The following is a 24,533-nucleotide window of genomic DNA, read 5'->3' as shown; positions in this document are numbered from 1 at the left end:
TCCTTGGTCATACAAAATAATATTTCTTTGAGGTAAGAACCGAGACAGTATCAAAATAGTAAAATCAAAGTTTTACTGAAATGCACCTCAAAAGTGAAGAAATTAAAAGGATAAGTGTTGTTGCTCAGAAGAGATGGGTGAGGAGTGCAAACAGAAGGAAAATTAAAGAAAAAAAGTGTGATATTGTTTCTGAATGTGTTGTTTACCAGCTTTGTCTGTGTTGGAGCAGCTTGATCTGAGCCAGGCGCAGGAAAATAGGAGACAGTGACATCACAGGTTTCTTCAAGGTCTTTCCTAAAAATCACAGGAAACTAGCAAGGTCAAGAGAGAACGCTCTGACAGCTTCATTGTCTCTGCTCAGGGGCTAACACTTAGCAGGCTACGTTAGCCTTGGGCAGCTCCCAGGTGAGAATGTGTGAAGCAAACTGAATAAATTGCTAACTGGCGTTTTATAAGTGTAACAAGACTGCTAATGTCAGCGAGCTAAAATGCTCATAAAAACAAAGCTAGCATGCTAACTTTTAGCAGATACTACATTTAGCATCTTCACTGCCTTAGTTTAGCGTGTTAGCATGCTAACAATTGCTAATTAGCACTAAACCCACAAAAAGCCTGATTGGAATGTCATTACTTTTGCTTTTATTTGGTCTCCAATTTTAGACTAATTATACACGTCTGTATAACATTTTATAGTTGTCCATCACAGCTAGTGTAGCCACTAGCAAAGCTAAAATTAGCATGTTGAAAAGAGCCCGGCATATTTGATTCTGTCCTGGCAGTGTTTCTATACTTTGCTAAAACTTAGGAAAAATTATTTTGCTTATGATCTTATCAAAACATCTGTTTCCTGTGATGTCACTAGCTCCTAGCTAAAACCCCTCCACTCTGAAAAGGGCCGACTCAGCAATGTGACTCAACACAACTACAAACAGTACTCGCACTCCACTGGGACGCTCTGAATAGGAAGAATATTATCTCTAAAAGGCATTAAAAGCAAGATCTCAGGTATATCTCGGCAACAAATCCAAGAGTACAACGTAGCGTCACTGGGAACATTTAGAACCTTCCGGAAACACTGCTGTTCAAGTTTCCCGGCTTTTCACGAGTTAAGGCAGTGATACCAACGGTGACATTTTGCTAATCAGAAACTTATTTTCTCATCCAGAGTCTCTCTTATTTGTTGCTTTCTTTTTTTTTTATATACACACTCATGACTGTATCACCACCTGTTTGTCACAACGCTGCGTGTCCTTTCAGATTAAAAGTCCGGCAAAGTAAATGGAAGAGTGTCCTCTATTATTCCCCCGATTAACTGGTACATTTGCATAAAGGAATACTACACTGTCCTTTAGAGGAAGAAAATGTCACACACACATTCAAGCACACACACATCAACATTGAACATACATTTCTGCCCAGGAGCCACATATTTAATCTTTCATAAACACATAAGTAGATCATCTTCATTCCAGTGAAGACAACTTCTGTGATGTATATGTTTTTACATCAACTCTTGGTCTTATACAGCAAGTTTTTAAGAGCATTCGCTATAATGAGGACCCAGTCTGACAGCAGGAAATTAGCTTTTTAATTTTCCTCATATCATAATAATTTGTATATGTGTGAGAAAAAGGTGTCTTTTTGTTATGACTGGACTGGATTGGGCCTTCATTACGGGGATGCTCGTTGGGCAAAATAATGGCAAGTAGATGATCATTAATTAACTTTCAAAGGTGCACCAATAACATTTATTTTGGCAGAGTAAGAGTAGAAAATATTCAGGTAGTATTCGATAGATGTTTGGCTTTTATAATGTGTGCCATAACTACGAATAAAAAGCAAGAAAAGGTGAAGAATAAATTCCTTCCACATCTATAAGTACAGTCTAAGTGTTCATGAAGCAACATATCAGCAGTCGTCAGTAAATGTTATTGGTGCACCGTTACACACCATCATCTTCCTTCACATAAAAGACAAAAGCTAAGTAGATTCAGACATTTTTTTTTTCTAAACAGTTCTGTACACAATACACGGGGCGCGGTCATAAGTGTGGGCGTGGCTTCATAATTTACTTCGTTCATTCGGGATTTTTCTCACCGTGGGGTTCACCGCGCATGGAGCTCGTTCGAAAACCTACAATCATCTGATTCGCTTGTGTGTCGGCATGGAAAAGTCTGCTAACACATAACCCTGCCAGCAGCCAATCACGTTCTCACTTTGCAGTATGTCTAGCCTATCAGTGCAACATGCCGATTATTCAATGAGGGCAGAGGTACATGGAAGCGAACGCACGGTTTGTCATCAGCTTCTCTCGTTCTTATGTGTCTTTTTGTGTTCAGGTTCCAAATTCCCGACTCTGTTGTGGCGTTTTTGAATAAAGGGGAAGTTTCGTGAATTTCAAGGGAGGTCTCAGGTTTTTAGGAACATTTTTTAGGGGGGCTCTCAGGCTTTGGGAGTGGGTTCTATTAGCAGTGCACGCTGCCACCATTTTCTGAAGGCGACGTCGGAGGCCAAAAGGTGAAGGGCTGAGGAAGAGAGGGGGGTTATTTTTTGGGGTAAAGGTGGAAGGTGAGGGGGTTCAGTAGTGCTGCGTTCAGAGCAGCAGCTCGTTAAGCTCACTCTCTTTGAGCTTAGCATTGTCTCTGACGTCGTCGAAAGTGTACGTCTTCACAATCTTCCCGTTCTGGAAGACGGTGTGCAACAGGTCCTGGAGACGGAGAAGGGAGGGAGTTTATAAAGGAAGGTGACAAGGTGGGAAAGAAACGGGGTTATATTTTTAAATGTGTTCCTTAATGTGTAGAAAAGTATATTGTTGTTATTGTGGGCACTGAACTCACCACGCCATACTCCTCGAGGTCCCCCTTGCCCTCCTCCAGGGTGACAAAGTCTCCGCTCTGTGTCCGGTGCAGAGACAGGCGACCTTTCTTTGACCTCTTGTTGGGGTCTGCCACTGGGTCCTTGAACACATTGACCTTTTTCCACCACACAGAAAAACATAATCACATTTAAACGTAAAAAAATAAAGACACTTGAACATGAACCGTACTTATGAAACGTAGCATCACCCACAACAGTTTCAAAATGGTCACTGAAACATTATAACTACATTCAAAGTGTATTGTACTCACCCCCAGTCCGTTAGTGACCACATAACTGCATTTGAAGGAGCAGTTGAGCAGATCTCTGGTCAGTTTCTGCAGCAGAGCCCCGCCAGACCCGAAGGCAATGTTCTCAATGGACCACTTGTGCTCCTTCATGCCTTCCACTATCTGTGAGAAAAAGTTAAAAACTTTGCAATGAATATTTTCCCATCTATCATTATGATAGTGCTCTGTCTCTTATCACAGTTTATTAATAAATAGCATGCATCCGTACCTCTTGCAGTGTGTTGATATCAACTCCGTCTCCTTGTATGACTCTGATGTAAGGAGGGAGAACCCTAAAACCTTTAGTGTTCTCCACTGGTTGAAATTTCTTGCCCAGAATCTCCAAAACCTGAAGAGGAGAGAAGAAGGAAAGTGGTGCGCGGATATGAAAGTTAGTTCCCTGGCTTGTTTTAAAGATTTTAAAAGGTAAAGCAGTGCACGTGACCACACCTTCAAAACTGTATCCAGCGGGTTTCCTGAGTCTGGTCGGACAACCAGCGGGGCATCCGCACTGCGCGTCTCTATCAGCCCCCGGAGGTCCTCTCCCCAGATCTTCTCGCAGGCGTTGTAGATGTCGTAGCTGTCGCTGACTATCGACACCGGTACATTGGGGAACTGCTTGACGATGTGCTCAAAGGCGTCTTTTTCATGGTCCTTTCCCCACGCTGTGATGGTACTGCAGAGAGAAAGGCAGAGGAATCAGTATGCTGATAAAAACTATAACATATTGTGAACTTCCTTGGTTGGTTGAAGGAATGAGTAAGGGGTTTAACAGCAAAAAGTCAGAAAAAAACAGGACAAAATGAGGTTTATTATCTATTTGAAAAGAAGACTGCCCGGAACCAGGGCATCATTATTGACAACCAGCTAACCTTTAAGGTTCATGAGGCCTTGATTGCTCGGTCATGTCGATTCAGGAAGATCAGACCCTACCTTTTAGAGCATGCAACACAACTGCTGGTCCAGGCTCTCGTTCACAAATTGACGATTGCAGCTCCCTACTGGCAGGCCTTCCTGCATGCACATTCATACCTCTGCATATGATCCAGAATGCAGCAGCTGGACTGGTCTTCAATCAACCCAAAACAGCACACATCACTCTGCTGTTCCCTCCACTGGCTCCCAGCTGCCACTCACATTAAATTCAAAACCCTGTTGCTTGTTTACAAAACAGCAACAAAAACGTCTCCTGCCTACCTGAACGCCCTCCTCCAGGTCTACGCTCCCTCATGCCCGCTACGCTCCGCCAATGAAAGGCGCCTGGTACTCCCATCACAACAGGGCCCTAAGTCGCTAACTAGACTATTCTCCTCTGTCGTCCCCCGGTGGTGGAATGAGTTACCAAACTCCATTCGGTCCGCAGAGGTTCCACCTTTAAGAAGAAGCTTATCACCCAGCTCTTTCATGATCACCTTCGCACTTCATGATATTGATGCTATTGATGATGATGTCATTAAGGATGTTGTTGATGTTGATAAGGATATTCATGATGACGATGACTATATTGACGTTTAAAAAAATAATATTAAAAAAAACACCCTGTGCACTGCCTGTCTTGAACTGGACTTGAAGCTGTTCTTTGGCACTTACTGACTTCAATCCCCCTGTCTTGATCGTTGCTTGTGCTCTCAGACATACCTCGCTTTGGACAAAAGCGTCTGCTAAATTAAATTGTAAAATTGTTGTAACATGGCACCTATGGGAGCGAAAGAGAAGTTGAACATGAGGAGAATCTCAATAAAGTTAAAAATGTCCTCCTAAAAAACTGTAGAGGGGAATGGCTGAGGTCGGTCACAAGACATTTATTAAATGTTAATGCAACAGATCATCCAGAAGAGGGCAGTATACTCCATGCTTTAGTTGTACTTCCAGTAGTAGGATTTCAACATGCTTTCTATATACCAAGTGGGTTTATGACCATTATCTTAATTAGTTCTAACAAGTATCTGATGTCAGATTGTGTTTTGCGCTCTGTTTTTCTGAAACAACATATTTACAAGTTCACTAAAAGTTAAAAAGGACAGAATTGTTCCACTTTTCCTCAAGAGAATCTGAGCCAGCCACAGTGAAGATACCTTGAATTTTATTTCGGGTTTCTATCTGGTCAAACAATAAGAAAAATGTTCCCCTAAGCTACTTGGCCGTCTTTAACAAACAAAGAGAGAGATGAAGCTGATAAGCTAATGTCAGTTTCTGCACCCCAGTCTTGTATATTTCTCCACAGGGCTTTTCTCTTAAAGTATACAGTAAACATTCGAGGGCACTTAAAGTTTGCATATCAGAGCTCTGAAGGTGACACAACCCTGCTCTACAGCACCCACCCTCCCTTTCCTTGTACATGAAAATCAAAGTGGAATTTCACTGAGACTCCTCCCTCTGAGGTAGAAACCAAACACATTTTAAGAGAGGGGGGTGGGCATTGCGTAACAGTTACCATGACAACAACAGCCACCATCCCACAATGCACTAGTGCAGGGAAGAAGGGTGCGCTGGAGCAGCAGTAACTGCCCTGGTGGCGAGGAAGAAGCGCCTGTGTGTGCAGGACAGCGAAACAGAAAGGGAGGAAATGTGTGTGTGTGTGTGTGTGTGTGTGTGAGGAGCCTAACTGGATCAGTGCCATAAAACAACACCAGAGACATGTGAGGGGCATGTGCGTCAGGGCAGCAGCCAATCAGAGCCCTCTCCTCCAGCCAATCACAAGCCCCATTCACAAACATGACACAGATGAAACACATCATTAGTGTGAGGGTGACCACGCTCCAAACGGGGGAAGCAAATTAACACCAACCTCGGCCAGATGACGAGTTAATTCTCACTCTGCCGGATAAATTCCCTCCATTGGCAACTGGCAGATAACCAACAGTTATTTGAAACAAGTTTTTTTTTCTCTTTTGAAAACCAATTTGGCTTGTTGGTGAAAAAGTTTGGATCTAATCCAAAACAGTAGAGGCAGCGGTGGAGATAAAAGGAGCTGTGCCCCTGTGCTTCCTGGGAGTACATGCTGATAATTAACGCCGTGCACAGGCATTCAGCAGCCTCCAGAGGCTCAATGCTATGCTTAAAAGTTTCTCTTAACCTTGCGTGTGCATTAAAAGGAGTGTTAAACACGTTGGCAGACACCCATCATACCTCGGAGGTGCTTTATTGCTGGTGTAATAATTTAAGAGTGTGGTGAACTACTGCCCTACATAAGAGAGGTGCCACGAAGCCCGAAGGAAAAGATAGGAAACTCCCTATAGCGATATTTCTAAGCAGAGAAACATCATGTCTATAACATTAAACACATAAAAGACAGAGAAAATGTGTTTATGTCGGGTACCTGTGCTCTGCGGCAGGCACTGAGAAGCCTGGCACGGGGTCCTTGGTGCCGTAGTACTTCTTAATGACACAGATGCCGGCGACCGTGTCCGTGCCCTTGAAGTTGACCAGATGGGCGGAGGCACCGATGCCCGCAGTCTGCAAACAGGAGGGAGATGGATTAATAGAGATTAAGGGCAAACGTCCCATTATAAAGCAAATTTAAAATTCAACTTATTCTGTGATTAACCTCCTTATTTCTGCATTTTTTTTCATTATACACCTAATTTTTAAGCCTGATAACATGGAGCAGAGCTCTCTTCCATGACACACTGTGTGATGTGTTCAAAAGCTCCAGGAAAAGTGAGTTTGTGGACCTTGAGATGGGATTAAGTTGTCAAAATTACTATTGCCAAAATGCTAAAGTGGCATGGATGAAATCTGACAAGCTATTAAGCTCTTAGGTCGACTGATTTATCTCAATGACAACTGCGAAAACTCTATGGAGACTCTTTGATACTCCTGAAAGCTCGGGAAATAGCTCGTATTTGACAGTTTGCTTTATAAAACCTTCATAGTATAGTGTAGCATCGCATAGTTAAGTATATAACACCTCTTGTGAGGAGACGCCTCTGTAGCCAAAGTCATGTAGTTTGTACTCCAGGCCCTCAAGGTTCCCAGAGGTCTCCAGGAGGTACTTGGCGAGGATCTTCTTCTGTTCTCTGGAGTTTGTCGCCACGGTGATGGGGTACCAGATCTGAACCAGGATGGTCTGATGGAGGAAGAACACAAAATTCAGTCCGGTTCAATTGTCATTTCAGGGTGTCACAATGTTTTACTTCTACTTTCACACCTTCACATATGATAAAACTGTTGTTCAGCACTGAACGGACCAGTCAATGTCTTCCCCAACTATCCCACTAACCCCCGAACTAACACGCTCAGGGGGATCAAAGAGGGGACCGCTTATTCACACAAGACAAACTCTGGGGAAAATACATTCCTGGGTGCCTCGTGTCAACTCTGGACCAGAGTCAAACATTTCAGAATGAAAACAAGTGGCTTATCTGTGCTCACAATCACCTTATGAATACACACCTTTATGAACACACACTTTTTTTTAAGTATAAAGTATGTGTGTGAGTCAGTTTATGCCTCTGTTTATGAAGCTTTCTTGGAACGTTTTCTAGGGAAATACTGATTCAATTTCTAATTCAGTAATTCAATAATCAGGTTAGATTAGATGACAAATTCAGACAATTATCCTCATTTGTTCCCATTCAATCTAATATGGTGACCCTATGTTATCTACATGGACTAATTATTCTTTTTCAGGACATATACAAAGACGTGTGTGTGTGTGTGTAGGATAGGAATGACAGTCGGGTTGACTTTCAAACCTCATTAGCAGCAAATAAAGCAAGCATGACAAAAATTCACAACACCAGGATGTACGGCTATCTTTCCCTCCCCCACAGTGATTTTTACTCCTCTGTTTCTTCACTTGACTTTGTCTGCTAATACTACACGGCATGTCTCTTCACTCTATGACCCTGAGCACAGTCACATGCCTCCTCAGACTAATCATAATCTAAAGCATAATATGGTCTCATGTGACTGCACAGAGCAAGGCTGATGTCCACAGACACACACACACTTACACACACACTCTGTAACTTATCTGCATGTTGACCTTTTCATTTAGCAATCTGTATATGACAAGAAATAAAACACTAGAAGAAGATTTAATGAAGATAAACACTCTCAAAGCTGCATGATGACTGTTTACTTTTCATTACGTGAAGTTATAAACAAATTCAAATTGTGTTTATTAAAATACTGTCCCAAAACTAAGGTGATTGTAGCTTTTATATTAGTTAAATACCGTATGGATGAATAATAACCCTAAAATCCGACTGTAAGTGGCACTGGAATATGACGCAGTCTGTTGTTGCGGTTATCACAGAGGGTAAAAGGTTTTCTATGGCTGTTTATTAATAAAATGTGTATACGTTAGTTTTTTCAACACTATTTACATTCATTTTCAGTGAAAATATATTTTTTCATAACACACACAAATTATTGCCTACCGTCTGTTTTCGCCATGTCGAGTGTGTAATCCTGCTAGCTACGTTAACGTTGATCATGACGGGGCACGAAATGTTAGCTAGCTTATAGCGCCATCGTCTGTGTTAAAAAACCGTTACACAATAAAATACCTCTTTATGCATTTTATAGGTATATTGGTCGCACTGGTATATAGGACGCAGCCCACTTTTTAGATGAAAAGAAGTGTTTAAAGTGCGTCTTTAACAGCTAATTTTACGGTACTTTTATGATGGTGGTCTACGGGGAAGCAGCAACACTCAGCAGGAATGTTTGCACACTCTCGCGCACACGCCTGCCAACATAACTTCCCGGTCAACGTCCCAGAACAAAATGGAGGGAGGTCAGGAAAGAGGGAAAGGAAAGGATGACAATGGTGGCAGGGAAACAAAAGCAATAGAGTTGTAAAAAATATATAAATAAAAGAAGAACATGATGAGGCAGAGAAGAGAACATGACGGACAGTGGAAGAAGAAGAAGGGGTGGCAGGAGTTAAAGGGAGGAAGAGAACAAGCCCAAGGACACCAGGCTAATTTTACATCACCCATGAAGAATGACTGTGTGTGCGTGTATTTATATCAGCTGTAGAGACTGACCAAGTGTGTGCATGCGTGTGTGGATGTGTATCCAGATTTATCAGGACAGTGTGTGTGTGAGTTATGACAGTGCTCTTGGCTGTGGGTGACCTACGACCAAACACTCTTCCCTTATATTGGTGTATTTGTCATTAGAGTTAAGTGTATGTGCATTAAATTATATAGATCCACACATCAAACTAGACATATGTGGAAACAGAGCACTATCTGTTTAGTGTTATTGTAACAATTGACTGCATGATTATCTGTAAAATAAAGTCAAACATTGTATTCATGAATTGTGCCCAGATGGAGACAGAGAGAAAGCATGAGTCAAAGAGAGCACTTTAGGGAAAGTAGGGAGACACAGAGCGGAGATAATGCACGCGGTAAATGAATTTAGTTCTGCCGAGTCATGGCGGACAGTCTGTTCATGGGGCATTAAGTTTATGAGATCTTCTTCATCTCAGGGAGGAATAACACAGCATTAGCTTGAGGCAAAAAATGCGGCACAGAGGATGGTCAAAGGAATAGATTTTGGTAAATATGGTGTCTTAACTAGGATTAGATGAAAATAACTTCGGTGTTCATGCCACTAATTGGGCATTTCTCGCTTTACCATATTGTTTTTTGGAGCCTGAAGAGGACTTGTGAATAACGAATGAGTCCATAAAATCAATAAGATAATGTTTACGTAAACCCCAGTATAAAGTCGAATTATACAGACAAACAATTAGTGACCTGTTGACTGAGCCAGGCTAGCCATTTCCCTTTGTTTGTAGTATTGATGCTAATCTACGCTAATGGACAATGGACAGAAACAGAAGTGGTATCAATCTTCAGAACTCACTCTAAGCAAGAGAGCAAATATGCCTATATCCAAAAAATGTTAAACTATTCCTTTAAGGAACATTTTTTACTGAATACAGACACACGATTAACAGCACTTATTTTGGCGTTTTTGTCAGTAACATTACATCAGGACTACAACTATCGCTACAGCTGAAAAGTAACTGTATAAAAGAGTTGGAAATAAATCCATTACAGGTGAACCCAATGTCCCTCACTATCTGACACAAAGTTGAAGTTAATGAAATGAAAAGTAAATAAAGTTGATTAACATTCTTTACACCGCTCGGACCAATTTCAAAGATGTGATGCCTTCAGGGAACAGAACATTGGTCGGGGCAAGAAGTCGATTTACTGCTTAAATTATTTGGTCAACTACACACCAAACAAGGTGTTTTTTTTCAGACACCAGACTCTCTTCTCTTTTACTTCTCAGCCAACCTGTTTGAATTCTGCAGTTCCAGCTCATCTCTGAGCAGCGATTAAGCAGTAAGCCATGACGTGGCTGTAATTCAGTGAGATTTAGAGAGAGATAAGAGGTGTCGTTGGGCATGCGGCCAAGATAAATAGTAAGAAACTATTAACTCTCCACTGTAATTAAAAGGGAATTAATGCTACTAATATATTTTGTCTTTTAATCAATAAACAATTAAAGCTAAACATTAAACTTTAGTGATACTCCTGGCAATGCAGCTCTGAAGTAATTCCAGCAGCACATTAAAATAGAAACTGTTATATGAGGGCAAAGGGGTGAGATATTTAAAAAGGCTTTTGGCTCAAGGGCAGGTACCATTCAAGTGATTTAACGTCACACTTCAATAAAGTTGGCAAACTCACAAAAGAAAGTCCGACTCTAGCCACAGAGCAACCAAGAGCATCCTTTAGTGAGACCCTCCCTGTCAGACACAGGATAATTGAACAATACGTTTGTTTCATGTCTCTACCCGCAGGAATTGACCTGTGATCCATTCAAGGCCCAGAGGACAAAACAAAACAAACGTACCTCCACCCAGTTGGTGAGCCAGTAGCATTCAGGGTCCGTGCTCTCCACTGTGAACAAAACATTGCCTCGTGGGATGACGCTCCCCTCCGGCACGGCCTTGATTTCAATGGGCAGGTGTCCGTTGTATTTCTGTAAACACAAAGACACACACGAAATCTCACTCAGGATCAGATTTATGGCTTTTACAGGAGACACAAGCGACACAGATTTCGAGGCACGACAGCTTCAGGTGAGAATCGACCTTCACACCTGGCTGCAATGTGAAAAGGCAGGGCTGTCCAAAATACACACATCACCAACCAGTCTGAAGCTAATTTGTGTTACATACGTTAGGGCTGCACTGTGCTAAACGAAAACTTGCCGTTTTTTGGTTTTCCATACCTAATCTTCACCGGAGCACAGAGAGAACTGACCGCTGAGCTGCAGAGTCTGTGTGTCACCTGCCTGTAAACTGTAAACAAGCGCGCAACGCTGGTGCCGTCACAGATCATGTTAGCGGTAAGGTCGAGGCAGACGCTGCGTTACACAAGGTGGCTTATAAATGAGAGTATTCCCATTAACAACGGCACTTCATCCTAACACTGTGGCCACATAAACGGACCGTTCACGGAACGGACGTGCCGCGGAGTGTTTACTATAAGTGGCTACACCTGCAGCACACACGACCTAAGGTTGTGTGACAACAGGAAGTAGGAGACGGTGAGCTTTCATTTCAAAAAGTCCCCGTCACTGGGCTGTCACGCTGATTAAACATATATTTGAACCTCGTTAGAAACGGTAGATGACATACCGTAAAAGTTACACAACTGCAGCCCACAAGTCCGTTTGTATTTATTTTAAAAAGAAACGTATCGCTCCACCTGAACTGTCTGTGTGTTAAAGTAGGAGAGGAGTTTTATTTTGTTTGAAGAAAATAGACTTTAAAGTCCAGAATAATACCATACGTACCACTCCTTAAAGGGCCAGTTCACTGATTTTCAACCTCAGTCCTATCATGCTACCACGGGGGGCTAATGCCATTATGACAAAGTGCCTTTGGAGGACGCTATCCACTTCTGCAATTGGCCCTTGAAAACCTCCGCCAGCTTTGACTGACAGTGGCTTTTTCCAGGGGCGAATTGCTCCTTTAAAGGTGAAAACATTTGTAGGCTTGTGTGTGCTGGCTAATAGATCATCAGCAATAAAAACAGATTGATTTACAAAAAGCAAGGCTGCCAGATGTACAGCTAATTAAGCGACGTGGTAAGGAATGATAAAGGGAAAACTGTAGTGTGCTCTCTCCAAGGTGCTGAAACAGTGCCTCTCAATTACCAGAAACATTTCATGCACATTTTCCTCAAGCGCATGGAAAACAGCAGAACCAGCACTGCTCAGGCTTTTATTATACATCAAAGAACATCGTTACAGAACGGGGCTTTTAGCCGTCAATACATCTGTAGAAAAGTTTGTTTTGTTTATTTTTGGCCCCAATTTGCTGCTGCAGAATGTGACCCTAATGAAAGTGAGTTTTTATGATCAAAAGTTGCTATAAAAATCTGTTTTTTAGGAACACACTGGATGTCCTGAGTGTGTGTGTACATGTCTGAAACAAAACCTCTCTGATAATAGAGTCATTACCTTCATGTTTCAAATGTTTCATGTGCAAACGTTAAAGTGTGTCTGTGTACACCTGCATGCCTAGTTCTAACCTCCAGCTATTCCCTCAATAAACCACTTCCTTGAAAGTTACCCTCATGGAACCTACTAACAAATGCGCATAAAAACAGTATTATGCAACTAAAAAGTATCTCACCTCCAGTATGTAAGTCCACCCCTTCTCGTTGAAAACATCATCCTGGAAGTGTTCTCTGTATACCTCCTTCGCCTCCTGGATCTTCTCTGGAGTCACTACCTTTCCTGGAAATGAGGAAGATGAGAGAGAAATTAATAAACGAGGGACGAGGAGGAAGAGGTAAGAAAGCAGAAGCACAAGAAGGTACAAACAGAGATGCAGAAGAAGAACAAGGCAATAAAGAGAAGGCACTGGAACTATACTGTCTAATGCTGTAATTGAATCAGATGCATCCATGCAGGTTGACAAGGCGTCTTTGTTCACACACAACCAATTTCTTTGGTTCATTCAAGTTCCTAGACCTCGTAAACTGCTGTACACTTTGGGAGATACTTTAATATTTTATAGATGCCTGAGGGGAAACAAACATCGGCCTGAAATACACAACTGGACTCTTTAGACAGGCATTAACGGAGAGATGTCAAAGTGAGGGGGCTGCACATGGACATGTGCCTCGACAGTGCCCAGGAAAGGAACTAGCACCTAGTGGCACCTGGCAGCTAGTCGGTTAGCTTAGCTTAGACTTGAAACAGGGGGAACTACCAAGCCTGATGCTGTCCAACGGCACAAAAAACCTTCCCACCGTCACTTTAAACACATGGTTATACAGAGTGGGGGACTATTTCTTTGGGTAGTGCACTGACTTTGTTTTGACTCCATTGGTTGCGAGGCTCAAAGTGACGCAAGCCTCCATAAAGTCACTGCATCTATTAAAGGAACAGGGCAGGAAATAACCCCCTATAAAACCATAAACTGTGAGCGGAAATTGTGCAAACAACAAACAAGCATTAACAACCTAAATTTCTGAGCTTTGGAGGTGCTGGTACTAGCTGAGCAGTTTCCCTCTCTTTCTAGTCTTTGTGCTAAGCTAAGCTGTGCTAAGCTAACTGGTTTAAGGCTAAAAGGCTTTCATGTCAGTGGGAAGCAGGTTTGGACTTCTTTAAATTTTCGCTAAGAGAGGAAACTTTGAAAAGCATTCCCTTTAAGCGAAGACAATCAAACTGAAATCATGGCTGGGTTCCTTTTGAAGGAGGTGCTTTGGGCAAACACAGGTCCTGCTTTCACTTTCACTATGATTCTTTTCTGCTGCTCTCACTTGATGAAAAAAACAGTTGGAATTACAATTAATATTTATTCCGTGACTCAGTCGAGAGGAATCATGATGCACACTTTGGGTTTCATAAGTTTGAGGATCAAGGAAGCATCTCTAATAGACGGCCGAGTCATTGAGCTCGGAGGGACGCTCCGTGCAGGCAGCTGGCCTTTCTCACGCAGACGGTGAAAGAGCAGCTGTGCTTTTGTCTTCTCTCGCTCTCTGTTCTCCCTGGCTCCCTGTCTCCCCCGCACCTCTGCTACCGCACCATGAAATCCTCTTAAGAGACAGGAGGGAGATGCTTTCTTTCGACTCCTTTTTTTTTTGTCTCTCTTGCTCTCTCTCATGCTCCACAGGATCACCCGAACCAACTTTAACATCCACCTTTACAAACCTAAGTTAATTAAAGCAGAGAATACTTTTTATGCAGTTCACTTTGCTGGCTTTTTGTTGTGCTCTGTGCAGTCTAATCCTTGTGAAGCACATTGTAACAGACTGTTGCTGCAGACCGATACAGCAAGCACCTGCCCTGCTGGAGTGTCCTTGAGCAATGCACTGAATCTTGAGTAGCTAGGGGCATGCTGTTCTGCAGCAGACCCTGCACGACTCTGACCTTGTGCAGGAGGGAGGGGGGAGTTAAGAGATAAAATGCTCCCACAGGGGCCAATAATGGATCACAAAAGGCTTTTGGTATGTGCCCTGATTGCAAACTGGGCAACAGTAGAATATTGTAAGTCTATGCTTGGGTTATGTAAGCCAAGTATTGGAATGCTACCCTTATTGAATTTATGAAGTTGACTGGAAACACATTTGTCTTTACACAAACACCCCGGGAAATCATTAATAAAGGTGGTGGCTTCATGGGGTCAAAACCTGCAGGCTGCCGAGTCATTCAGTTTGGCCATGAGAGGCTACTGCTGGGTCACGCTCAAGGGCAATTTTATTCAACTGTCTGCACAATATGTGAACCTGAATCCGGACTTACCTTTTAGGTATTTGTGGAGGATGTACTGAAGGCCGTAGAAGACGGTTTTGTCATACTTGACTTTTCTGCTTTTGCTTGGGTCTGTCCTCTTCTCACGGCACTCGAAGTAGGAGTACACTTTACTCGTGTTGGGGGGGTACTGTTTGTAATGTGTTACCTGTACAGGAGACAGAGCGGAACAAATAAGCACGGCCATTTAACATCAATAAAGTGGGTTAGAATAATACAAAAAAACTCAGACTGATATTAAATAAGCCTAAATATCGTGCTGATATTAGCCTCCACAGATATATCTGCATCGCCTATATTTACCAAAATATTGGGCCAATGTGGGCCAAACACAGACATCTATATCGACTTATATTTACCAGAACATCAGGCCGATACTGGCCTACACAGACAAATCTATATCAGCTTATATTTACCAGAATATCAGGCTGATATCGCCCTACACAGTCACATCTACATCAGCTTATATTTACCAGAATATTGGCCTGATACTGGCCTACACAGACACATCCATATCGGCTTATATTTACCAGAATATCGGGCCGATATTGGCCTAGACAGACACATCTATATGGGCTTATATTTACCAAACTATCGGGCCGATATTGGCCAACACAGACACATCTATATCGGCTTATATTTACCAAAATATCTGGCCGATGTTGGCCAACACAGACACATCTATATCGACTCATATTTACCAAAATATTGGGGCGATACACAGACATATCTGTACCGCCATATTTACTCATTTGCACCCACATGAAAACTGGACTCATTGGGGTTGATTCTGACTCCACTGTTTACAAGACTCGTAACAATGTCTGCAGCTAATGTAGCAAAGCATCACAGCTGATCTGATGGCGGTCCGTGCTAATAAATAGCTTGACAGTACATAAAGATGTTACATAATTATTCTTAATAAGATCTGTATAAGAAAGCAACCTTTCGAGTATCTTAGTAACATAGGTGCAAAATTAGTGCTCAGTGCACATAACAAAATATTTTCTATATCTGCTGCAAAACAGGTAATCTGTGAAAGTTAACTCTCTATAATCTGTATCATATCGATGTCAAAAATCTTATATCAGTCGGGCTCCAGTTGCCACACACACCCAAAAAAAGATGCTATGCAAAGATTTATCAACACACCCTTTCAAATGTCAAAACCTCAGGCCGAGAGTAAAAGTGCTGGCAAGAGGCCAATGCTTTAATGGCCCAAACAACAAACACACACACACACACACACACACACACACACACACACACACACACACACACACACACACACACACACACACACACACACACACACACACACACACACACACACACACACACACACACACACACCCGCAACTTAGAGCAGCATGACTAATGAGAAAATTCTTGATTATCGTTTGCTCTTGCTGGACTGTTCTTTACTCCAGGGTATTAAAGGAAATGAGCTCTCCATGTCCGAAATGAGCCTCATTCATTTGCTCGTGAGGAGTGCATGTTTCATTCATAAGGTACAAATATTAAACCAACCTCACACACATACAGTGCGACTTATATCACAGTTAAAATGGCACTGCCTGACCCCCCAACACAAGATTTAGACGACTTCCTGAACAGGGTATCCATTCAGATATCGTGGTACTGCGTAACAGGCATGACTTCAGTGTGCCATATAATCTGAGGGTTTGGACAAATACTTGATAGGACCATCTTTAAGAGGAACTGATGAAACCTCTCGCACACATGTTGAAACACTTGTAAGATTACACGTCTGGTTTCAACAGTGCTGCTAGATAACATGAAGAAATGATCATACATTGTGGGGGCTAAATATGCAGTTAACAAACTATTTCTTTTGGTTGGATGTTGGGGCAGTTTCTGGGAGGCAAGATTACATTTTTAAAGCAGCTAATCAAATTTCCATGCTTGAAAGTTATGGAGAATTTAGTCGCTCACTGCCAAGTTCAGATTCAGGGTCACACAACATGGAGTTTAAGCAGCTCTGCCATTGTGGTATTTTATCTGTGATGATAGCAAACATTCCAGTTCAACAAAAGATATAATAGTCCCAAAATGTCACAATCAGGGCGAGGCGTGTTATACTTTACCCACACATTGGCCACATGCTCTTTGGTTTTCTACTACTCTATTTTAACTGCCAAAGAGGAATAACAATAAAGACTGCACGGCTTGGGACGTGTCCAGGCATGTTTGTGAGGGGAAGGATAAACTGTTTTAAAGGGACTACACAAACACACAATAAGGAAAAGATTCAGAGTCAGCTGAACACATCTGGTCTTCAATTAAATCCCAAATGAGTTGAGGGTTTTCTTCAGGGAGCGCAGGGGCATCTGAGGGTCAACTGTCCAAAAATAAGGTGGACGGGATGATGGGAGCTCCTTCAGCTCACTCAATCATTTTGTAATCGAGCATTTACTTTCAGACGTGGCTGCTTTCAATATCATTAGAGTGTAGCTTAAATGTTTCAAAGCTGTAAGGGAATAGTGTGGATTAATAATTCAGTGGTGACAGATTAAATAGACAGCATTTCCCATTAAAGAGGCTAAATATAAGTCACAGGTTTGTCCTTAATTAAAGTACAACCTTGTAAAAACACATGATTTCTCATTAAAAACACACAAAGGCAACAATGGAACCAGAGGTGTAATTATCTGTAAAAAAAATGGCATAAAGCCTGAGGAACAATGTAGAAAAACAGGCATAAAGCGTGGACGCAGTTCCCCGCCCACAATCTAGAAGAGAGGGGATAAATGTCAATGAACGACTCAGTTTCTTTGACCCTGTCTCTGTCCTTTCCCGTGAGCTTTCAAGGACTCAAAATAGAGTCAAGACTCACAACATGACACTAGGCCCGGCCACGTGTGTGTGTGTGTGAACACATTCATTGGCGCACATACCGATGTAAACACACAAACATGGTTTTAAATCACAAAGTAGTATCAGCTTGCATGGCAACACTGGACACAATCAAGACCAATCCAGACCCAGGGCAGTATTCATTAATATCTATCATTAAAGTATGGTAACACATTGGACCGTCAGATAATAAAATGGTAAATCTCTCTTTTATTTTTAGTTTTAAGGAGAGCTGAAAGTTCAGCATATTTCAATTTGTAAATCCTCAAAGTATCAAGTGTCAACATAAGAGCAAATTAAGTCCAGTCATTAGAGCTTCCCAAATCAATAATAACTGTATTAATAACGAGGAAAATAACTATTTCACCTATTTTAGCATCTTTCAGCTGACTGTTTTGCTGACAATTTATGCTACCTGCTCAGCTAGCTATGAACAGAAAAGCGAATGAGTTGGTGGAGACCAAAACAGAACTAAAAGCAAGACGACATGGGATGTATATTTATAAGGAAGCGAAACACACAACTCAAAATAAATGCTAATGCTGCTCTAGGGCCTTTTTTGCATTTTGTTTACCAAACCAATGCAGTTCAGCTTTTTTTCAACGCTCAGCATCCTTAGTGCAAAAACACACAGTTTTTTTGTCGCTGCGCTCAAAGCGCTCTCAGTTGAAAATAGCTCAACTTTTGGAACAATGCCGCGCTCGTTAAAGGCCCTTCTCCCTCACCGACCAATCAAAATCAAGAAGGGGTAGGACTTCAGATATCCACATTGTCAACAACAATGGCGTGGTGAGGAGAAGCTAATCCTTTCGTTTCTCTGAGAGAACAATTTCCCTGTCTAGAGCTCCTGCTAATGTCAGGACACGATTCCTTTCCATTGTTTTTACGTTTTTCTTTGTAACATTTCCTTGAATAAGAGCGAATATTAGCCTAGGCATACAGAGCGATTTAAAACAGACCAAACAGTCACTAACAGGAAGCAGATGTGCCGCGTGACAACTTTTGTAACCTAACAACAGTAATTGCAGGTGAGAAGGCTCTGAAATTGAGGTTGTGGGCGCTGCGGCTGCCAGTGCAAAAAACAGCGTTAATGGACACAGGCCCCTATGTATACTGGAAGACTTTTATCTCATCATTACAATATATTCTACACACAATTTTCTGGAACATAATTTTTCCATCAAATCATTTCTCTGTTGCTCTTTTTAAAGTGTGTAGACACCAAATTAAATCCTTATCTGGCCACTAGAAAGGATGCAGCAGCTCTTAGTGTGGTATATTGATTAATGGGACCATCCCATTACTTAATGCCACAGGTGCAACAATCAAAAGCCTTACTCTGCTCTGTGAAAATGTTTTCTTCACAAAATCTTGAACCTTTATAGCCTTGCTCACTGCGATTCTCTCTGAATAAATGTCACGTATACGTGTATACGCTGACGATAATGTGATGTGATATTGGGTTTAAAAATGTGCATAAACAAAGACCCAAAGTACACCTCCACCCTGTAGTATGTTCAGATCTGACGGACTCCTCGCTCCAACAATACACTCGTGCATGTGTGTGTGTTTGCAGACAATAGGCAAGCTAGGCTTTGAGGCTGCACAAAGGCATTCAGGTGCAGCTTAGTTTCATGTCCTATGAACAAAGTGAATGCCTCTGGTTGGTCTGCGAGTCATTCAAGTGCGTCGCTTGTAATACCCACTCTCTCTTAACAATGGTTATTATTACACAGTCATGCACAGACAAGATACACATATACGAGCTGGTTTCAGGCGACAATGCATACCAGACACACCGTACACAGAGATGTGGCAATTATGAACTCAGTATATCATGAAAGACCTCAGGTGCTCAGACAACTGATCCTAAATTACTTCCTGGTTGGCTTCAGGTTTAGTTTACCCTTTCTGTAACAGTTTAAACAGATACTATAGCAGGGCATGGCAACATAGGAGCACCTCGCCTGGCAAAGACCTCATTTAAAATTTGATCAGTGTCGACCCAAATGTTTTGACTTTACCCAAATGTAGGTGACCTTTGCTGCAGCTCTTGAACTTGAAGCCATCTCTACATGACAAGAAACACATTTGCAAGTCTAATAGAGCATGTTGGCAGGAGTGCCCCCCTTTGGCTTTTCTAAAAAGGTTAATTCCTTCCAGTTATCAACGTAACTATATTGAAATCAACCCTGAAATTAGTGGGTGTAAAAAAGAAGACTGTAATTACTTGTTAGCTCTGGATTACATTAGACACTGTCAACACTGTCTATGACTTGATTCAATTTGCAAAGGTTAGGTTGGTCAACTATGTTCCTGGGCTGATTTATAATGGTATAACATATGAATCAGAACACAAGGGTATGACATATGTGTAAGCTACAGTAGCAATGTCACTTGTGTAATAAATTAGGCACCACTAACTCAGACAGAGTGTGTTTTAAGCCCATGACATCTAAGCCAACAGTTAAGTACATTGTCATTAACCACTTCTCTCCACAGCCGCTCACAACTAATCAGCATTGGTGATGTACACGCACGTTATTGACTATTTAATACTAATACTATGTGCAGTTCTGAACTCATCTTTAACCTATCTCACTTAAATAAACTATCAACTTTCAACATGAAAACGAAACCAAAACTATCCATTTCCAAAAAATTAAAATTACTTCATACTAACGAAGCCACTAATCAGAAGTGGCACATTCAAAAAATACCTTTGTAAAGGGGAATTTTCTGAACATTAGTAGTTTCTTTACATGAAAAAGCACCTGTCTTACAGTTACACACACGTCAAGTGAGAGAATCAAAAGCTCACACTCTCAGAGCCTGGCAGAGAAACCACACAAGACGTTAGATTGTAAAGAAATAAAATCTATATAGATTCATATAAAGTTATTATTGGGGAAATTGGTACTTATAATTTCAGCTTCCGTGGACATTTACTTATTTAATCATGCATTGCTTGCTTTCAGTCTTTTAAACGTAACGTCTGGTGTCTCTTACTCCCTCCCCTCTGTGTAATGTTGCCCTTTTTTCCCATAGACATGCATGTTCTGTCCCATTTTGCTTAGTGGGAAAGGTTACAATTGGCATTCAGACCCGGGTCCAATGACTGCAGACCCAGGTAAATATCGCCTCGGCTACGATCGGCAATGATGGGATGGACGACACGCTAATCTCGCTATCGAAAGGAGTGTACTCCACTGGTGATGGGAAAAGAGACAATCTGAATTTATTAGCACATCTTCCTGGGTCTAAAAAAATCTGCGTCAACGCGCTAATTTTGGTGGGAAAGGGGTGTCTGTGTGCATTGTTATTAGAGCACCTTTGAGGAACTTTCGTTTTGTGTCGATTTTGGCGCCCCCTGTGGACAAAGCCGTACCTCTTATCTCTTTGCTGATTTTGTCCTGTACATGCTTAAGTGGTGGTTTTTAACAAAAAATCCAATCCTGCTGTCATATGTACCACTCACTTTAAATTTTTGCCCTGGAAAATGTAAACAAAGGCAGCCTAAAGTTAAGCGCTTTGGTCTGACACCTACCCCCCACCAGCGGTTTCAGGCATTAAAAATAATTATAGAAATGGTCAATATTGTCGCTAACGGTCTGGTTTGCATAGGTAGGTCATACAGAGTAATCAGAATCCATTTCAGTCTGTTCCATAACCATCAAAAAACTCCTCACGGGATCTTTAAGCAGCTGGTCTTAAAGTACCTTAAGGTAACTCAGTGTTATATTAAATGTTTAAACACCTGGACTGAAGCGTTAAATGTCGATTAAAGGTGCCAATTCTATTTAATACTTTAGATTTAGATAATCTAGCTGTGTCACGGACGGTCGCTTATTTTAACTTTCAGTTTTGATTTCTCCAAAGTGACGCATTGCCTCTGGCTGTAGTTAGCTCCTTGCTGGCTAACATGATGCATGGCTGGGCTCTTGAATGAGACTTGCCCATGTGCAGTTCACCGGTCCATCCACACAGCACTTGCTAGCTAGATGCTAATATTAGCTTTTTTAATGTATGAATCCCCTCTGTCTCCCTTCTGCGCTCCCACTGAGCTAGCACATTAGCTTATATAGCTAGCTGGATACCACTGTGACTAGCAGAGCCGGTGGGGAACTGGCTCCTAAATAACCAGCGGGTTTAGATAAAGCTAACAGCTAGCTCACAGAGGGATGCTATCTTTCTCAGTTTGTACCCCATCTCTACTGCACCAGCCCCTATCCTCCTCTTCCTCCTGCCCACTCGGCCCGCTGTGAAGCGACGGAGACCGGCCACAGAAAGCAGTGTGATGGCCTTGGGACTGATGATGAAACCACCTTGACTTTATCAATGTTCACCTATCAGCCGCTCCCCTCCACCCATTCTCAAACCAACCACAACGAGCACGGTACCTTGTATGAGTCGGTCGCTAACAATATGTTGAAGTCGGCGCCTCTGTGCTCCATCTTTCCCCCCTTGGTTCTGAGTCAGTCGCAGCTGTCAGTGTGTTGTGTTGCGCGCGGTGCTACCGGGGGCTCCAGCCTGGTAGTGTAGCTGGGCAAGGGAAAGGACGAGCGAGAGAACCGGGCGGGGGAAGGGGCGGGCGGAGTGACGTCACCAAAACTCCGTCACCACTCGGCTGTGTTCGGCTCTACTCGGCCAGCCAATCAGGTTAAAACAAAGATTGTCTATAAAAAGAAGATGAACAACACAACAATAAAAGCGATACCCAGATAACCGACGGTGAACTGTAAAACCCATCATAGTGAAACTGTACACTTATCTGAATTATGAACTTTTCATTATATGGCTATAATTTCTTCTTTCCGATGCATGCATTTGTTTTTTTATTCACAAAATGTAATGATTAGTGTGTTTTGGAAAGTTTTTTGGTCTTCTGTTCATTTTCCGTCTTTATTTAGATTATATATAATTCATTATGACAATTTATACATTGCACTACAACATATGATATTTGAAAAAAACAACAACACTATTGAATAAGACATTTCTAGTCTCATATACTATAACAACGTTCAACCTGTTTGTAGTTGTGTGAGAGAGAACAGTAGAGTGGTGGGACCTCTTTACTTTATTGCTCTCTCTGTAGTGTTGTACAGACCCTGAAACTGCAGCCTCCTCTACCGCAGGAACATAGTATGGCAGACATGAGCCTCTCTCTGTGCATTTATCAAGTTCAAAAGAGGGGGGCAGTGTTGGTCATTAAATGCTTTCACAATATCAGAAATTAAACAGAAAGGCTCATTGTGTGTAGAAGCGTGTGTGCATACATACATATTTAAGGCATCGTACTTGAGTCACATTAACATAGCCTTTACTTAATTCATGAAGTACGTTATTAAAAGCCCTGCACAGGGACACGTGTTTTCATGTATTATTGCTGATCAGACCAATGCATAAAAGAAAGAAGTGGAAAAACCCGGCTGAATGTACAAACTGAAAGGGGCCTTAAGGGCTTATATGCTTCCTGTTTAATTGCAAAGTTTGGCAGTTTAAATGTGAGTATACTGCCATATTTCTCCTTTTATCAGGTTAGAATTGAGAGCAAAAGTAGCTCAACACATGCGCAAGTGTGTGGAACAAAAGCAGAATAAAAGCAAATGGAGAGGAAGAAGCCTTCATCTATTTCTACTTTATTTCATGTCATGACATGCACAGTCTTTAATGAGCTCTGTCTGGAAGGATACTGACGTAGTTATAACATTTTACAACATTTAATTAAATTACCAAGACCTAAAACATTTTGTACTAAAGGCACATTGCAATTAACCTGCATTTTGAGTACAATCAGAGCATTTGTGCACATTCGGGGTTGAAACAGAGGAAAACTAAATTGGAGAACAAATCTACCTTCAAATTTACAAACACTACAGTGATTAAAAATTTAGGGAGATCATTACTGGCTGGTAAAATGCCTTGAAGGACAGCCAAGACCTTAGTTGCCCAACATACTTCTTCCTATTTGAGCATGTTATGAGTTTTCAATTTGGCTGCATACTGAACCAGAGCTCTGGGCTTTGTCCCCATGTTTCAATGCATTTTCTGCAACTTTGATCCAACGACACCAGCATATGCCATACTTTTAACACTTCCTCTACCTAATACACCTTAATCATATAAAAGTATGTGCCCATTATTCTTCAGTGAAAGCTGGTAACTTTATATTTCTTGTTTAAAATCAGAATAAAAGTTGCATATTATTCCAATAAACTGATAAGTTTACAGAGTTGAGTTTTCTTTTTTGATGTGCAGTGTTTTTAATGAGCCCCAAGAGGATTTCTGTCTGTGATTCATGTATAAACTCAGATCATTTGTGTTTTAATAACTGGGGTGAAAACAAGGTGAAACATGCTTCTTAAAAAAAGATATAACAATACATAAAATCTTTGTTTTTGGTGAAAACTCAATGCAAATTTTACTTAAAACCATAAAACTTACTGCACACATTTTCAATACGTGTGGATAGTGCCAAGCATTGGGAACCAATACAAGGAAAGGTTGTCTGTCACAGATAAGACCAGCGTACAACTGCCTGGTTGCGCCTGGATGTCGCTCATACAGCGGGGCGGTGTGACATTCCAACCCCATGGACTGACGCTTTCCTCGGCCTATGACAGCGAATCACCCCGCTCCTCTGCTCCCGGTGGAGGGAGGAGCTAACTTTAAGACAACGTGACAATTTCCGCATGTCAATAAAAATAAGAAGAAATTTGCCGTTCATGTGGTTAGGTGTTATACTTGCTTTCACATTTA

At 41.7% G+C, this 24,533-nt stretch overlaps 1 protein-coding gene across 1 annotated transcript; it reads right to left on the bottom strand.

The window, feature by feature from the left end:
- Nucleotides 1–2,336: 2,336 nt before the first annotated feature.
- nampt1 (nicotinamide phosphoribosyltransferase 1) lies at nucleotides 2,337–22,299 on the bottom strand. The gene is made up of 11 exons (XM_069671159.1): nucleotides 22,172–22,299; nucleotides 14,886–15,042; nucleotides 12,769–12,872; nucleotides 10,977–11,105; nucleotides 7,057–7,215; nucleotides 6,466–6,602; nucleotides 3,597–3,822; nucleotides 3,376–3,495; nucleotides 3,129–3,269; nucleotides 2,838–2,972; nucleotides 2,337–2,707 (listed from the first exon to the last, which is right to left on the bottom strand). The coding sequence occupies exons 1-11, from the start codon at nucleotides 22,223–22,225 to the stop codon at nucleotides 2,594–2,596; spliced, it is 1,476 nt and encodes a 491-aa protein (XP_069527260.1). The 5' UTR covers nucleotides 22,226–22,299; the 3' UTR covers nucleotides 2,337–2,593.
- Nucleotides 22,300–24,533: the final 2,234 nt, after the last annotated feature.

This window comes from Semicossyphus pulcher, unplaced genomic scaffold (assembly GCF_022749685.1).
Source record: "Semicossyphus pulcher isolate SPU_LCO1_2020_fin unplaced genomic scaffold, fSemPul1.0.p SCAF_20, whole genome shotgun sequence".
Taxonomy (NCBI): Eukaryota; Metazoa; Chordata; class Actinopteri; order Labriformes; family Labridae; genus Semicossyphus; species Semicossyphus pulcher.
Note: the sequence above shows the minus strand (reverse complement) of the source record. Positions and strands in the feature narration are given on the sequence as shown.

Coding starts and splice junctions, on each gene's coding strand:
- nampt1 (XM_069671159.1), bottom strand. CDS start 22,225: ATGGAGCACAGAGGCGCCGACTTCAACATATTGTTAGCGACCGACTCA. Junction 7,216..10,976: donor GGCTCACCAACTGGGTGGAG/GTACGTTTGTTT, acceptor TTCCTCCATCAG/ACCATCCTGGTTCAGATCTG. Junction 2,708..2,837: donor ACCTCGAGGAGTATGGCGTG/GTGAGTTCAGTG, acceptor CTCCGTCTCCAG/GACCTGTTGCACACCGTCTT.